This window comes from Bombina bombina, chromosome 4, assembly GCF_027579735.1.
Source record: "Bombina bombina isolate aBomBom1 chromosome 4, aBomBom1.pri, whole genome shotgun sequence".
NCBI lineage: Eukaryota > Metazoa > Chordata > Amphibia > Anura > Bombinatoridae > Bombina > Bombina bombina.
Window position 1 is genome coordinate 47,932,874 of NC_069502.1, and position 18,398 is coordinate 47,951,271.

General features: G+C 35.9%; 1 protein-coding gene across 1 annotated transcript in view; it reads left to right on the top strand.

The window, feature by feature from the left end:
• The first annotated feature begins 1,134 nt into the window (after positions 1-1,134).
• The window catches only part of GAREM2 (GRB2 associated regulator of MAPK1 subtype 2), a 271,203-nt gene continuing 253,939 nt past the window's right edge, over positions 1,135-18,398 (top strand). The window contains exon 1 of the mRNA XM_053708899.1: positions 1,135-1,246. Coding sequence (XP_053564874.1) covers positions 1,135-1,246 — 112 coding nt within the window. The remainder of the gene's footprint in view (positions 1,247-18,398) is intronic.

Genomic DNA, 18,398 nt, shown 5'->3' on the forward strand with positions numbered 1-18,398 from the left:
TGTTCTCAGGCTAAAGCCTTATGCAGACATTCTTGTGTTCTCTTACTGTCTTTACCACCTCTGCTGGAAGTCTATTCTGTGTTCTCAGGCTAAAGCCTTGTGCAGATATTCTTGTGTTCTCTTACTTTCTTTACCATCTCGGCTGGAAGTCTATTCTGTGATCTCAGGCAAAAGCCTTAGGCAGACATCCTTGTGTTCTCTTACTGTATTTACCACCTCGGGTGGAAGTCTATTCTGTGTTCTCAGGCTAAAGCCTTATGCAGACATTCTTGTGTTCTCTTACTGTCTTTACCACCTCTGCTGGAAGTCTATTCTGTGTTCTCAGGCAAAAGCTTTATGCAGACATTCTTGTGTTCTCTTACTGTCTTTACCACCTCTGCTGGAAGTATATTCTGTGTTCTCAGGCAAAAGCCTTGTGCAGACATTCTTGTGTTCTATTCCTGTCTTTACCACCTCTGCTGGAAGTCTATTCTGTGTTCTCAGGCAAAAGCCTTATGCAGACATCCTTGTGTTCTCTTACTGTCTTTACCTCCTCTGCTGGAAGTCTATTCTGTGAATCAAACCCTGATTCTGTAAAGAAGTGCTTCTGCAAATGAATCATATAATTACTACATAAGATTATCTTCCACTGGAGTTAAATAGATGTTCAGCAGCTGACAGGGACGGTTCCCAGTACTGGCCCCTTTAGCTGTGAATGTGTGACTAGCTTTCAGCATCATGAATGGGCCCAGAGACAAACCCTGGCTTGTCCCCTGCAAGGGATGTGATCACTTTCTGAGCTTGATGTACCACCTCTCTCTCTCCTCCTCCTCCTTCTGTCCTGGGGTCCTGAAACACACAAGTCCCACTGGAGATGCTGAGAGAGAGAAAGGGGGGGGGGGGTGGAGGAGGGGCCTCTGGAATTGTCCTGTAAAGAAATCTCTGAATGGAATGAAGCATCTTACTTGGACCAAAAGCAGCATGGAACATCCCAGAGCTGCCTCTCTACACAGTGCCTTGGTGATGCTGAGTTTGGACATATCCGTTACTTTGGGATTGATGGTGATAGTAATGGAGAGCTTGGCAGACCCTCAGGACCCCTGAATTTCAGCTATTTTTTGTACAGGAGGGCTATGCAGTATTCGCAGGAAAACCATGGAAAAAGTAGCAGCTGGCATTGCCGGGCTCAGCTGGAGTTCTGTGGCTTTACCGTTGGATGTGATCGTTAGCAAATTCCGGCTCCCAACTCTGGTGAAACTGGGAAAAGGTAACATCCTCTAGACAAATGCTTAAAACCTATAAGAAAATAAGCTAAAAATAATTAATGGTACAGAGTAGTCAGTGAGGAATAAATCTGCATATATTAAAGATGCTTAATCAGTCAGAGAGGTCTGTCTCTCCAACCCTCAGTAACAGAAATAATTCAAAACGATAACAAGTGCTCCTAATAAGGTGTTTTACTCTGCTACTTTACTTATTGTATACAATTCACCAGCACTGGGTATTAGATGTAGTTAACACTCTCACTGTAAAAACATGTTCATCAGTTTTAAAATGATTAAAGGAACCTTTATTTAATCCAAGTTGGGTCAGTTATACACAGATAACACATTGGGCCCATCTAAACTTTAATACAAAGCTCCCTCCTTTTAAAGACTTTCTTGTTGCCGATCAGATATCTAGAAAATGCCAGTAGTGATCTAGTGTAATACCGTCCATTCCTTCGCACTCAGCTAATTCCTGATACTCATCTGCAAATGCCAGTAGTGATCTAGTGTAATACCGTCCATTCCTTCACACTCAGCTAATTCCTGATACTCATCTGCAAATGCCAGTAGTGATCTAGTGTAATGCCGTCCATTCCTTCACACTCAGCTAATTCCTGATACTCATCTGCAAATGCCAGTAGTGATCTAGTGTAATACCGTCCATTCCTTCACACTCAGCTAATTCCTGATACTCATCTGCAAATGCCAGTAGTGATCTAGTGTAATACCGTCCATTCCTTCGCACTCAGCTAATTCCTGATACTCATCTGCAAATGCCAGTAGTGATCTAGTGTAATACCGTCCATTCCTTCACACTCAGCTAATTCCTGATACTCATCTGCAAATGCCAGTAGTGATCTAGTGTAATACCGTCCATTCCTTCGCACTCAGCTAATTCCTGATACTCATCTGCAAATGCCAGTAGTGATCTAGTGTAATACCGTCCATTCCTTCACACTCAGCTAATTCCTGATACTCATCTGCAAATGCCAGTAGTGATCTAGTGTAATACCGTCCATTCCTTCACACTCAGCTAATTCCTGATACTCATCTGCAAATGCCAGTAGTGATCTAGTGTAATACCGTCCATTCCTTCACACTCAGCTAATTCCTGATACTCATCTGCAAATGCCAGTAGTGATCTAGTGTAATACCGTCCATTCCTTCACACTCAGCTAATTCCTGATACTCATCTGCAAATGCCAGTAGTGATCTAGTGTAATACCGTCCATTCCTTCACACTCAGCTAATTCCTGATACTCATCTGCAAATGCCATTATAAAGACAAGAAAACAATCTAATGATGTAGGTTGATGATTAATAGGAGATTTTTTTGGTGAGTGTTGACATTCAGGGTCAGTGCCAAGTGTCAATGAGTAATCAAGTTATCAGTCAGATTATTGTTGAGCCATCTGGGAGTCAGAGTGTTAAATCCATTCACTGTATATAGGAGCACTGTGTCAATAAATGGCTGTGGGTCGGAGTCTGGTCGTTTTATCTCTAAAGCATAGTCTTTGTATTGGCTGTGGTCCCCAAGTATAGAAAAAATATTTCACTGTTACTAACAATCTATGGAGAACTCTTTCATCAAATTGTACCATATTATTGTATCTAATATATGTGTGTGTGTGTTGATAGAAAGATAAATAGATAAATTATAGATATATGCAGATAGATGATAGATAGATAGATAGATAGATAGATGATAGATAGATGGATAGATAGATAGATAGATAGATAGATAGATAGATAGATAGATAGATATAGATAGATGCAGATAGATGATAGATAACGTAGATAGAAACAGATAGATAGATAGATAGATAGATAGATAGATAGATAGAGATACAGATAGATGGATGTAGATATAGATAGATACAGATAGATTTAGATAGATGATAGATAATTTAAATTGAAACAGATAGATGATAGATAGATAGATAAATATATAGATAGATACAGATAGATAGATAGATAGATAGATAGATAGATAGATAGATAGATAGATAGATACAGATAGATAGAAATATAGATATATAGATAGATACAGATGGATAGATAGATAGATAGATAGATAGATAGATAGATAGATAGATGAGATATAGATAGATAGACAGATAGATAAATGTATAGATAGATACAGATATATATATATAAACAGATAGATGATAGATGATAAAGATAGATAGATAGATAGATAGATGATAGATAGATGGATAGATAGATAGATAGATATAGATAGATGCAGATAGATGATAGATAACGTAGATAGAAACAGATAGATAGATAGATAGATAGATAGATAGATAGAGATACAGATAGATGGATGTAGATATAGATAGATACAGATAGATTTAGATAGATGATAGATAATTTAAATTGAAACAGATAGATGATAGATAGATAGATAAATATATAGATAGATACAGATAGATAGATAGATAGATACAGATAGATAGAAATATAGATATATAGATAGATACAGATGGATAGATAGATAGATAGATAGATAGATAGATAGATAGATAGATAGATAGATGAGATATAGATAGATAGACAGATAGATAAATGTATAGATAGATACAGATATATATATATAAACAGATAGATGATAGATGATAAAGATAGATAGATAGATAGAGATGCAGATAGATGGATATAGATATAGATAGATACAGATAGATACAGATGATAGATACCGTAGATAGCAACAGATAGATAGATACAGATAGATACTGATAGATAGAAACATAGATGTAGATAGATAGATGCAGATAGATAATATTTGTTTTACAAATGTCAGCCTGTGAGCAATCCTTTCTGTTCTAGCCTAGTAACCACGGCACAGAATGTGTCTGAAGAAGATTTGCTGCTTAGAAAACATGCCCCATTAATCACAATTAGTTTCTTGAGAGATATCTATTGTTTGGCATAATGATGGTCCAGGGGGTATTGTGTGCTTTCCCCCATGAAATCCCAGCTGGAAGCGTTTTAACTAAACTGCTGCCAGTTATATGCTGTACTGTGGCAGCTGAGAGGTTAATGATTTCCTGAATATCAGAGCTGAGGCACAGTTTATATGACAGTGATGGTAGTATTGCTCTATAACACATAACATTACCAGTGCTATGGTTTAGCAGATGATAATGTTTATTTTAACACAAATTGAATCCTTGTAGTAATTATATAATAAAGAATAAAAAAATAAGAGGAAGAAATACCTGGAGATTGTCTTCAGTACACCTGTATAGGAAGTATTTACTCATGACTTCAGTACACCTGTATAGGAAGTATTTACTCATGTCTTCAGTACACCTGTATAGGAAGTATTTACTCATGTCTTCAGTACACCTGTATAGGAAGTATTTACTCATGTCTTCAGTACACCTGTATAGGAAGTATTTACTCATGTCTTCAGTACACCTGTATAGGAAGTATTTACTCATGTCTTCAGTACACCTGTATAGGAAGTATTTACTCATGTCTTCAGTACACCTGTATAGGAAGTATTTACTCATGACTTCAGTACACCTGTATAGGAAGTATTTACTCATGACTTCAGTACACCTGTATAGGAAGTATTTACTCATGACTTCAGTACACCTGTATAGGAAGTATTTACTCATGACTTCAGTACACCTGTATAGGAAGTATTTACTCATGACTTCAGTACACTTGTATAGGAAGTATTTACTCATGACTTCAGTACACCTGTATAGGAAGTATTTACTCATGACTTCAGTACACTTGTATAGGAAGTATTTACTCATGACTTCAGTACACCTGTATAGGAAGTATTTACTCATGACTTCAGTACACCTGTATAGGAAGTATTTACTCATGACTTCAGTACACCTGTATAGGAAGTATTTACTCATGACTTCAGTACACCTGTATAGGAAGTATTTACTCATGACTTCAGTACACCTGTATAGGAAGTATTTACTCATGTCTTCAGTACACCTGTATAGGAAGTATTTACTCATGACTTCAGTACACTTGTATAGGAAGTATTTACTCATGACTTCAGTACACCTGTATAGGAATTATTTACTCATGTCTACAGTACACCTGTATAGGAAGTATTTACTCATGACTTCAGTACACCTGTATAGGAAGTATTTACTCATGACTTCAGTACACCTGTATAGGAAGTATTTACTCATGACTTCAGTACACCTGTATAGGAAGTATTTACTCATGTCTTCAGTACACCTGTATAGGAAGTATTTACTCATGTCTACAGTACACCTGTGTAGGAAGTATTTACTCATGACTTCAGTACACCTGTATAGGAAGTATTTACTCATGTCTTCAGTACACCTGTATAGGAAGTATTTGCTCATGACTTCAGAACATCTGTATAGGAATTAGTTACTCATGTCTTCAGTACACCTGTATAGGAATTATTTACTCATGACTTCAGTACACCTGTATAGGAAGTATTTACTCATGACTTCAGTACACCTGTATAGGAATTATTTACTCATGACTTCAGTACACCTGTATAGGAATTATTTACTCATGACTTCAGTACACCTGTATAGGAAGTATTTACTCATGTCTTCAGTACATCTGTATAGGAAGTATTTACTCATGACTTCAGTACACCTGTATAGGAATTATTTACTCATGACTTCAGTACACCTGTATAGGAAGTATTTACTCATGACTTCAGTACACCTGTATAGGAAGTATTTACTCATGTCTTCAGTACACCTGTATAGGAAGTATTTACTCATGACTTCAGTACACCTGTATAGGAAGTATTTACTCATGACTTCAGTACACCTGTATAGGAAGTATTTACTCATGACTTCAGTACACCTGTATAGGAAGTATTTACTCATGTCTTCAGTACACCTGTATAGGAAGTATTTACTCATGTCTTCAGTACACCTGTATAGGAAGTATTTACTCATGACTTCAGTACACCTGTATAGGAAGTATTTACTCATGTCTTCAGTACACCTGTATAGGAAGTATTTACTCATGTCTTCAGTACACCTGTATAGGAAGTATTTACTCATGACTTCAGTACACTTGTATAGGAAGTATTTACTCATGACTTCAGTACACTTGTATAGGAAGTATTTACTCATGACTTCAGTACACCTGTATAGGAAGTATTTACTCATGACTTCAGTACACCTGTATAGGAAGTATTTACTCATGACTTCAGTACACCTGTATAGGAATTATTTACTCATGACTTCAGTACACTTGTATAGGAAGTATTTACTCATGACTTCAGTACACCTGTATAGGAAGTATTTACTCATGACTTCAGTACACCTGTATAGGAAGTATTTACTCATGACTTCAGTACACCTGTATAGGAAGTATTTACTCATGACTTCAGTACACCTGTATAGGAATTATTTACTCATGACTTCAGTACACCTGTATAGGAAGTATTTACTCATGACTTCAGTACACCTGTATAGGAAGTATTTACCCATGTCTACAGTACACTTGTATAGGAAGTATTTACTCATGACTTCAGTACACCTGTATAGGAAGTATTTACTCATGACTTCAGTACACCTGTATAGGAAGTATTTACTCATGACTTCAGTACACCTGTATAGGAAGTATTTACTCATGACTTCAGTACACTTGTATAGGAAGTATTTACTCATGACTTCAGTACACCTGTATAGGAAGTATTTACTCATGACTTTAGTACACCTGTATAGGAAGTATTTACTCATGACTTCAGTACACCTGTATAGGAAGTATTTACTCATGACTTCAGTACACCTGTATAGGAAGTATTTACTCATGACTTCAGTACACCTGTATAGGAAGTATTTACTCATGACTTCAGTACACCTGTATAGGAATTATTTACTCATGACTTCAGTACACCTGTATAGGAATTATTTACTCATGACTTCAGTACACCTGTATAGGAATTATTTACTCATGACTTCAGTACACCTGTATAGGAATTATTTACTCATGACTTCAGTACACCTGTATAGGAAGTATTTACTCATGACTTCAGTACACCTGTATAGGAAGTATTTACTCATGACTTCAGTACACCTGTATAGGAATTATTTACTCATGACTTCAGTACACCTGTATAGGAATTATTTACTCATGACTTCAGTACACCTGTATAGGAATTATTTACTCATGACTTCAGTACACCTGTATAGAAATTATTTGCTCATGACTTCAGTACACCTGTATAGGAATTATTTACTCATGACTTCAGTACACCTGTATAGGAATTATTTACTTATGTCTTCAGTACACCTGTATAGGAATTATTTACTCATGACTTCAGTACACCTGTATAGGAATTATTTACTTATGTCTTCAGTAAACCTGTATAGGAATTATTTACTCATAACTTCAGTACACCTGTATAGGAAGTATTTACTCATGACTTCAGTACACCTGTATAGGAAGTATTTACTCATGACTTCAGTACACCTGTATAGGAATTATTTACTCATGACTTCAGTACACTTGTATAGGAAGTATTTACTCATGACTTCAGTACACCTGTATAGGAAGTATTTACTCATGACTTCAGTACACCTGTATAGGAAGTATTTACTCATGACTTCAGTACACCTGTATAGGAATTATTTACTCATGACTTCAGTACACCTGTATAGGAAGTATTTACTCATGACTTCAGTACACCTGTATAGGAAGTATTTACTCATGACTTCAGTACAACTGTATAGGATTTTTTTACTCATGGCTTCAGTACACCTGTATAGGAAGTATTTACTCATGTCTTTAGTACACCTGTATAGGAAGTATTTGCTCATGTCTACAGTACACCTGTATAGGAAGTATTTGCTCATGACTTCAGTACACCTGTAAAGGAAGTATTTACTCATGTCTTCAGTACACCTGTATAGGAAGTATTTACTCATGTCTACAGTACACCTGTATAGGAAGTATTTGCTCAAGACTTCAGTACACCTGTATAGGAAGTTTTTACTCATGTCTACAGTACACCTGTATAGGAAGTATTTACTCATGTCTTCAGTACACCTGTATAGGAAGTATTTACTCATGACTTCAGTACACCTGTATAGGAAGTTTTTACTCATGTCTACAGTACACCTGTATAGGAAGTATTTACTCATGTCTACAGTACACCTGTATAGGAAGTTTTTACTCATGTCTACAGTACACCTGTATAGGAAGTATTTGCTCAAGACTTCAGTACAACTGTATAGGAAGTTTTTACTCATGTCTACAGTACATCTGTATAGGAAGTATTTACTCATGTCTACAGTACACCTGTATAGGAAGTATTTGCTCAAGACTTCAGTACACCTGTATAGGAAGTTTTTACTCATATCTTTAGTACACCTGTATAGGAAGTATTTGCTCATGTCTACAGTACACCTGTATAGGAATTATTTACTCATGACTTCAGTACACCTGTATAGGAAGTATTTGCTCATGTCTACAGTACACCTGTATAGGAAGTATTTGCTCATGACTTCAGTACACCTTTATAGGAAGTATTTACTCATGTCTTTAGTACACCTGTATAGGAAGTATTTGCTCATGTATCTCATGTCTTTAGTATACCTGTATGGGAAGTATTTGCTAATGTCTTCTCGTGTGATTTGATTTACATAAGACGCACTTCTAGACTTTTAAAAACCAGATTAAACGAACATATCTATAATATCGAGAAAGGATATCAAAATCACACAGTGTCTGCACATTTTGATAAAAAACGCAATAGGAGAATAAGTGACCTAGAATTTCTAGGTATAAGGAAAGTGGAACAAGGTTGGAAGGGAGGAGATGTACAAAATTGTTTAGGACGATTGGAAATGAAGTGGATACATATTATGGATAGCTTCATACCCAACGGACTGAATAAAGATTTTGAAATACATCATTTTCTGTAAACATGAAGTATGCATCACAGAGTAGATGCCTTTTTTATATATTTTTTATGTTTTCACCTATGGGAGCATATGTAGACTTATTAGAGCTGGTGGTTTAGCAGATACTGATACATGTTATGCACACAGTGTAGATCTATTTCTCTGTGTATAAAGGGGGACGAGATTTGAATAGTCTTATCACCCCCACGATGCAGGGATACTTGCAACGACTAAGCATGAAGTATCGTATACTTGCATATCCTGCAGTCACTGGACACACATAATAGTAAATATGGGTTGTTTAGCTGCTGACAGATATTAATAAGAAGCTGTGTCACTATGATAATAATGTGCATCGATATGACCTGTAGCTGCGACTAGATTTGTCTGTCAGAAATGTTATGGGATATTTTATAATTGGTAGACATTTATATAGGTATTCATCATATTCAATACGACCTTTGGTAGTCACCAGATCTGTCCGTGATAAATGTACTAGGATGTTTTAAAGGAATGTGATATAAGTATATGTATACATCATAATGAATTGTGAATCACTCCTTAACTGCTATGTATATATATATAATGCTAAAGAGGATATTAATCACCATCGAATCACAGCAAGGCAAGTGTTGAACTTGCGGGATAAGAAGAAAGTATGTTTAAATATTGGGATATAATGCCCTTTTCCAATATGGAGGATGTTGCTTCCGATTTCTGGTTTGTCAACACTTTTAGGTATAAAAGGGAACATAGACATGCATACTTCATTCCTTGAAAAAAGCTGATTCAGCGAAACGTACGTCGGAACTGTTAATGCTAATCTCTCCAGTGCGTCTTTACATCTGCCTGTACACCTGGGGAAGGAGCGATTCCCACTGGTAACTAAGGGTGGACGGTTTAGCGGTTAAGTTTCTGCTTCTCAATCCACTTCCATCCAGTGTCTGGGACTGCTCTTCTGAGTAATAACGCTTATATTGTTGCTCGTTTGTCCTCTGTAAAGGGTGTCTGCTGTGCATTTGTGACGCTTTTAATGTTTTTAATAAATACCATATTTTATCATATTTGCATGAGAGTAACTGTTTAACCACCAGTATAAAGTGGGTGTGCGCATTTCCTTGAGCTTGGTTAAAGCTCCAACAAATGTGAGTATTCGCTCGTGAACAAGTGTATCATATTTACCTGAAAGTGGTTACAGAGTTACACTATGTTGTGTATTTTGTTTCTTTTCCTTTGAGAGCACACAGAAGAACACGAAAGGCTAGAGACTCCAGAGAGCGCGAACATATCCTTAATTATGAACTTTTATTGATTTTATATTGTTTTTGTATCACATTTATTTCACATTTATTTTCTTTGTGATATTTTGGTATATTTATATTATACTCATGTCTTCAGTATACCTGTATAGGAATTATTTACTTATGTCTTCAGTACACCTGTATAGCAACTATCTACTCATGACTTCAGTTCACCTGTATAGGAATTATTTACTTATGTCTTCAGTACATTTGAATAGGAACTATTTACTCATGACTTCAGTACACCTGTATAGGATTTTTTACTCATGACTTCAGTACACCTAAATAGGAAGTATTTACTCATATGTATCTTCAGTACACCAGTATAGGAATTATTTGTCATGACTTCAGTACACCTGTATAGGAAGTATTTGCTCATATCTTGAGTACACCTTTATAGGTATTATTTGCTCATGTCTACAGTACACCTGTATAGGAAGTATTTGCTCATGTCTACAGTACACATGTATAGGAAGTATTTACTCATGACTTCAGTACACCTGTATAGGAATTATTTACTCATGTCTACAGTACACCTGTATAGGAAGTATTTACTCATGTCTACAGTACACCTGTATAGGAAGTATTTACTCATGTCTACAGTACACCTGTATAGGAAGTATTTGCTCATGACTTCAGAACACCTGTATATGAATTGTTTTACTCATGACTTCAGTACACCTGTATAGGAAGTATTTACTCATGTCTACAGTACACCTGTATAGGAAGTATTTGTCATGACTTCAGTACACCTGTATAGGAAGTATTTGCTCATATCTTCAGTACACCTGAATAGGTATTATTTGCTCATGTCTACAGTACACCTGTATAGGAAGTATTTACTCATGTCTTCAGTACACCTGTATAGGAATTATTTACTCATGACTTCAGTACACCTGTATAGGAAGTATTTGTCATGACTTCAGTACACCTGTATAGGAAGTATTTGCTCATATCTTCAGTACACCTGAATAGGTATTATTTTCTCATGTCTACAGTACACCTGTATAGGAAGTATTTACTCATGTCTTCAGTACACCTGTATAGGAATTATTTACTCATGACTTCAGTACACCTGTATAGGAAGTATTTACTCATGTCTTCAGTACACCTGTATAGGAATTATTTACTTATGTCTTCAGTACACCTGTATAGCAACTATCTACTCATGACTTCAGTTCACCTGTATAGGAATTATTTACTTATGTCTTCAGTACATTTGAATAGGAACTATTTACTCATGACTTCAGTACACCTGTATAGGATTTTTTACTCATGACTTCAGTACACCTAAATAGGAAGTATTTACTCATATGTATCTTCAGTACACCAGTATAGGAATTATTTGTCATGACTTCAGTACACCTGTATAGGAAGTATTTGCTCATATCTTGAGTACACCTTTATAGGTATTATTTGCTCATGTCTACAGTACACCTGTATAGGAAGTATTTGCTCATGTCTACAGTACACCTATATAGGAAGTATTTACTCATGACTTCAGTACACCTGTATAGGAATTATTTACTCATGTCTACAGTACACCTGTATAGGAAGTATTTACTCATGTCTACAGTACACCTGTATAGGAAGTATTTACTCATGTCTACAGTACACCTGTATAGGAAGTATTTGCTCATGACTTCAGAACACCTGTATATGAATTGTTTTACTCATGACTTCAGTACACCTGTATAGGAAGTATTTACTCATGTCTACAGTACACCTGTATAGGAAGTATTTGTCATGACTTCAGTACACCTGTATAGGAAGTATTTGCTCATATCTTCAGTACACCTGAATAGGTATTATTTGCTCATGTCTACAGTACACCTGTATAGGAAGTATTTACTCATGTCTTCAGTACACCTGTATAGGAATTATTTACTCATGACTTCAGTACACCTGTATAGGAAGTATTTGTCATGACTTCAGTACACCTGTATAGGAAGTATTTGCTCATATCTTCAGTACACCTGAATAGGTATTATTTTCTCATGTCTACAGTACACCTGTATAGGAAGTATTTACTCATGTCTTCAGTACACCTGTATAGGAATTATTTACTCATGACTTCAGTACACCTGTATAGGAAGTATTTACTCATGTCTTCAGTACACCTGTATAGGAATTATTTACTTATGTCTTCAGTACACCTGTATAGGAATTTTTTACTCATGACTTCAGTACACCTGTATAGGAAGTATTTACTCATGTCTTCAGTACACCTGTATAGGAATTATTTACTCATGTCTTCAGTACACCTGTATAGGAATTATTTACTCATGACTTCAGTACACCTGTATAGGAATTATTTACTCATGTCTTCAGTACACCTGTATAGGAATTATTTACTCATGTCTACAGTACACCTGTATAGGAAGTATTTACTCATGTCTACAGTACACCTGTATAGGAAGTATTTACTCATGTCTTCAGTACACCTTTATAGGAATTATTTACCCATGTCTTCAGTACACCTTTATAGGAAGTATTTACTCATGTCTTCAGTACATCTGTATAGGAAGTATTTACTCATGTCTACAGTACACCTGTGTAGGAAGTATTTGCTCAAGTCTACAGTACACCTGTATAGGAAATATTTACTCATGTCTACAGTACACCTGTATAGGAAGTATTTGCTCATGTCTGCAGTACACCTGTTACTGTATAGGAAGTATTTACTCATGTCTACAGTACACCTGTATAGGAAGTATTTGCTCAAGACTTCAGTACAACTGTATAGGAAGTATTTACTCATGTCTTCAGTACACCTGTATAGGAATTATTTACTCATGTCTTCAGTACACCTGTATAGGAATTATTTACTCATGACTTCAGTACACCTGTATAGGAATTATTTACTCATGTCTTCAGTACACCTGTATAGGAATTATTTACTCATGTCTACAGTACACCTGTATAGGAAGTATTTACTCATGTCTACAGTACACCTGTATAGGAAGTATTTACTCATGTCTTCAGTACACCTTTATAGGAATTATTTACCCATGTCTTCAGTACACCTTTATAGGAAGTATTTACTCATGTCTTCAGTACATCTGTATAGGAAGTATTTACTCATGTCTACAGTACACCTGTGTAGGAAGTATTTGCTCAAGTCTACAGTACACCTGTATAGGAAATATTTACTCATGTCTACAGTACACCTGTATAGGAAGTATTTGCTCATGTCTGCAGTACACCTGTTACTGTATAGGAAGTATTTATTCATGTCTACAGTACACCTGTATAGGAATTATTTACCCATGTCTACAGTACACCTTTATAGGAAGTATTTACTCATGTCTTCAGTACATCTGTATAGGAAGTATTTACTCATGTCTACAGTACACCTGTGTAGGAAGTATTTGCTCAAGTCTACAGTACACCTGTATAGGAAATATTTACTCATGTCTACAGTACACCTGTATAGGAAGTATTTGCTCATGTCTGCAGTACACCTGTTACTGTATAGGAAGTATTTACTCATGTCTACAGTACACCTGTATAGGAAGTATTTACTCATGACTTCAGTACACCTGTATAGGAAGTATTTACTCATGTCTTCAGTGCATCTGTATAGGAAGTATTTACTCATGTCTTCAGTACATCTGTATAGGAAGTATTTACTCATGTCTTCAGTCCATCTGTATAGGAAGTATTTACTCATGTCTTCAGTACATCTGTATAGGAAGTATTTACTCATGTCTACAGTACACCTGTGTAGGAAGTATTTGCTCATGTCTTCAGTACACCTGTGTAGGAAGTATTTGCTCATGTCTTCAGTACACCTGTGTAGGAAGTATTTGCTCATGTCTTCAGTACACCTGTGTAGGAAGTATTTGCTCAAGTCTACAGTACACCTGTATAGGAAATATTTACTCATGTCTACAGTACACCTGTATAGGAAGTATTTGCTCATGTCTGCAGTACACCTGTTACTGTATAGGAAGTATTTACTCATGTCTTCAGTACACCTGTATAGGAAGTATTTGCTCATGTCTGCAGTACACCTGTTACTGTATAGGAAGTATTTACTCATGACTTCAGTACATCTGTATAGGAAGTATTTACTCATGTCTTCAGTACACCTGTATAGGAATTATGACTTCAGAGAAACTGGTTGCAAATTGTGTCTGTTTTATCTTCCTTTTTAAATAATTTGTTTTAAAATATTTTTATTGTTATTTATGCATTCTTCTAGAATAGCAAGTGCATTATCATTATATAAACTATAACATTTGTGTTTAGAGGCAAGGAAATGAAGGAATCCGGCACTTCTTGAAGTTTTTAAGAGCACATAGTTTTTATTGGCAGGTAAAAAGAAAAGCAAACGTAATGCATAGCAGCCCCAGCAATTTAGTCATTGCGGCACAGCAAACAACGAGTTAGCATGGATGGTGGTCACTAAAGCTGACGCGTTTCGGCATCCCCCGCCGTAGTCATAGCATAATTAGTGGCCATCATCCTCAAGTTTAAAAAGGGCACTCTTTCACCTCATTGGTTAAAAGTTAAACACACCTCCAATGTTAAATAATAGTGATGCTCCTCATCTGTTAAATATCAATACCTAATGTGTGGCAATGTAATAGATAGAGACTTTTGAGTTGAATGTTGTTTGATTGATAGAATGTGGACTTTGACAGTAATGGGATTAAATAATGTTTGTAATTGTAATTTAACAATATTCCTTTAAATAGTATATATTTGTTTGCTTTCAAGTGGGTCTGATTAGCTTTTGAAGGTTTTTGTTTTCCTATTAATGTTCAATTAATTTAATGTATTTAACGTATATTTCTCTGTATACTTTTATATATAGAAACATATGTTCATTCCTTAAATTATAATATTATATTTAGTATCAGAATAGAGATACATATATATATTCCTTATCATGCTTAACAGACTTTGACTTGGCATAATTATCCCAAATTACAAAAGAAATAAATAAATAAATACATTATACATACATGTGCATTATTTTAGGTGCACACATATACATATATGTTAAGCACAGAGGTACATATGCCAGTGGGTATTGATCACTAGGACCAACTCTCCACCGTAGGTTAATGCCAGAAATTGATTAGGTCAAATTCACTGTTAAGACCTAATGGTCTTCTGGTCTTTAGCTTTAGAATCCAGAAGACCTCTTCTATGGCTAGCAAAAGATCTCTATTTCCTCCTCTCTGGGGTCGTGGGACATATTTAATTATAGTCCAGTTCAATGTGGCTGGACTCTTGTTATGAGACCACAGAAAATGTGTGATCAGAGGAGTAGTAAGGGTGCCTAGTTTTATGTTATTTACATGCTCACGCACTCTGGCTCTGACCTCTCTTGAGGTCATACCTACATATTGCAAAGGAAGTATTTACTCATGTCTTCAGTACACCTGTATAGGAATTATTTACCCATGTCTTCAGTACACCTTTATAGGAAGTATTTGTCTTCAGTACATCTGTATAGGAAGTATTTACTCATGTCTTCAGTACATCTGTATATGAAGTATTTACTCATGTCTACAGTACACCTGTGTAGGAAGTATTTGCTCAAGTCTACAGTACACCTGTATAGGAAATATTTACTCATGTCTACAGTACACCTGTATAGGAAATATTTGCTCATGTCTGCAGTACACCTGTTACTGTATAGGAAGTATTTACTCATGTCTACAGTACACCTGTATAGGAAGTATTTACTCATGACTTCAGTACACCTGTATAGGAAGTATTTACTCATGTCTTCAGTACATCTGTATAGGAAGTATTTACTCATGTCTTCAGTACATCTGTATAGGAAGTATTTACTCATGTCTTCAGTACATCTGTATAGGAAGTATTTACTCATGTCTTCAGTACATCTGTATAGGAAGTATTTACTCATGTCTTCAGTACACCTGTATAGGAAGTATTTACTCATGTCTACAGTACACCTGTGTAGGAAGTATTTACTCATGTCTTCAGTACACCTGTATAGGAAGTATTTACTCATGTCTACAGTACACCTGTGTAGGAAGTATTTGCTCAAGTCTACAGTACACCTGTATAGGAAGTATTTGCTCAAGTCTACAGTACACCTGTATAGGAAATATTTGCTCATGTCTGCAGTACACCTGTATAGGAAATATTTACTCATGTCTACAGTACACCTGTATAGGAAGTATTTGCTCATGTCTGCAGTACACCTGTATAGGAAATATTTACTCATGTCTACAGTACACCTGTATAGGAAGTATTTGCTCATGTCTGCAGTACACCTGTTACTGTATAGGAAGTATTTACTCTTGACTTCAGTACACCTGTATAGGAAGTATTTACTCTTGACTTCAGTACACCTGTATAGGAAGTATTTACTCTTGACTTCAGTACACCTGTATAGGAAGTATTTACTCATGTCTTCAGTACACCTGTATAGGAATTATGACTTCAGAGAAACTGGTTGCAAATTGTGTCTGTTTTATCTTCCTTTTTAAATAATTTGTTTTAAAATATTTTTATTGATATTTATGCATTCTTCTAGAATAGCAAGTGCATTATCATTATATAAACTATAACATTTGTGTGTATGATAATTATGAGGAATTTAATCACTGCAATTTTTCTTTCATGATTTAAAAAATAACATACAATTTTTAAAAACTTTGCAATTTACTTCTATTATCAAATTTGCTTCATTCTCTTGGTACCATTTGTTGAAGGAGCAACAATGGGCTACTGGGGGCTAGCTGATCACATGAGATAAACCAATAAAAAAGGTATATACCAACAGCTAGTTCCCAGTAATGCATTGCTGAGCCTACCTAGGTATGCTTTTCAACAAAGGATACCAATATAACAAAGCAAAATAGATTATTGAAGTAAATTGGAAAGTTGTTTATAATTGTATGCTCTCACTGACTCATGAAAGAAAAAAAATGGGTTTCATGTCCCTTTAATTTAAGGAAATTACATATAAACATGTTTATTGCCTGAAGTAAAAGCTGTTTACATTTGAACTAACATACCAGTATCAGTTGTGCACTTCCTGTAAATGCTCTTTGGTATCTCCTTACGCATGCTCAGTAACCATTAGCAGGAAGTACCTATCAACCAATTACCAGAAAGTATGTATAACCCAATGGGCATTGGTAGGAACTCACTATCAGTCAATGATCATTTGTCGGAGGTGCCTATAAACAGGAAGTACCTACAACCAAATGAGCATTAGTAGGAGGTTACTATCAACCAATGAACATTAGTAGAATCTACTTATAACACACTGAGAATTTGTAGAACGTGCCTATGAGCCAATGGTATTAACAGGTACCTATAACCAGATGAGCATTAGTTGGAGGTTACTATCAGCCAATACGCATTTGTAGGACATAACTATCAGCCAATAAACATTAGTAGGAGGTGCCTATAAGTCAATGGACATTAACAGAAAGTACCTACAACCTGATGAGCTTACAGTCTACAGGTTGAGGGTGCAGAGACGTAAGGTTTGGGGTAACTTGTTACATGGATTGTAGTTTCAGCAGTGAGTCAAGGCAGTTCAAGATTTATTTTGGCTAGGATGAAAAACGGCAAGTCCTTTGAATAGGCAGGTTTTCAAAGAGTGTCTAAAGCTATACAAGGTTGGGGATAATCTTATAGAGCGGGGTAGAGAGTTCCAGAGGACAGGAGTAGCACAGGAGAAGTCTTGGAGGCGAGAGAGTGACAAAGAGATAATAATAATAAGAGACAAAAGTCAGAGGATGATCGAAGAGGACTGCTTAGGGAGTATTTGGAGATAAGCGAGGAAATATAGTTGGGAGTGAGGTTGTTGAGTGCTTTAAGGAGGTTTAAGGAGTAGTGGCTCTTTGCTTTAGCTGATAGCACATCATTTGTTACTTTAGTAAGAGCAGTTTCTGTTGAGTGTTTAGAGCAGAAACCAGATTGAAGGGGATCAAGTAAGGATTTAGTTGAGAGATATTGAGTTAGGTGAT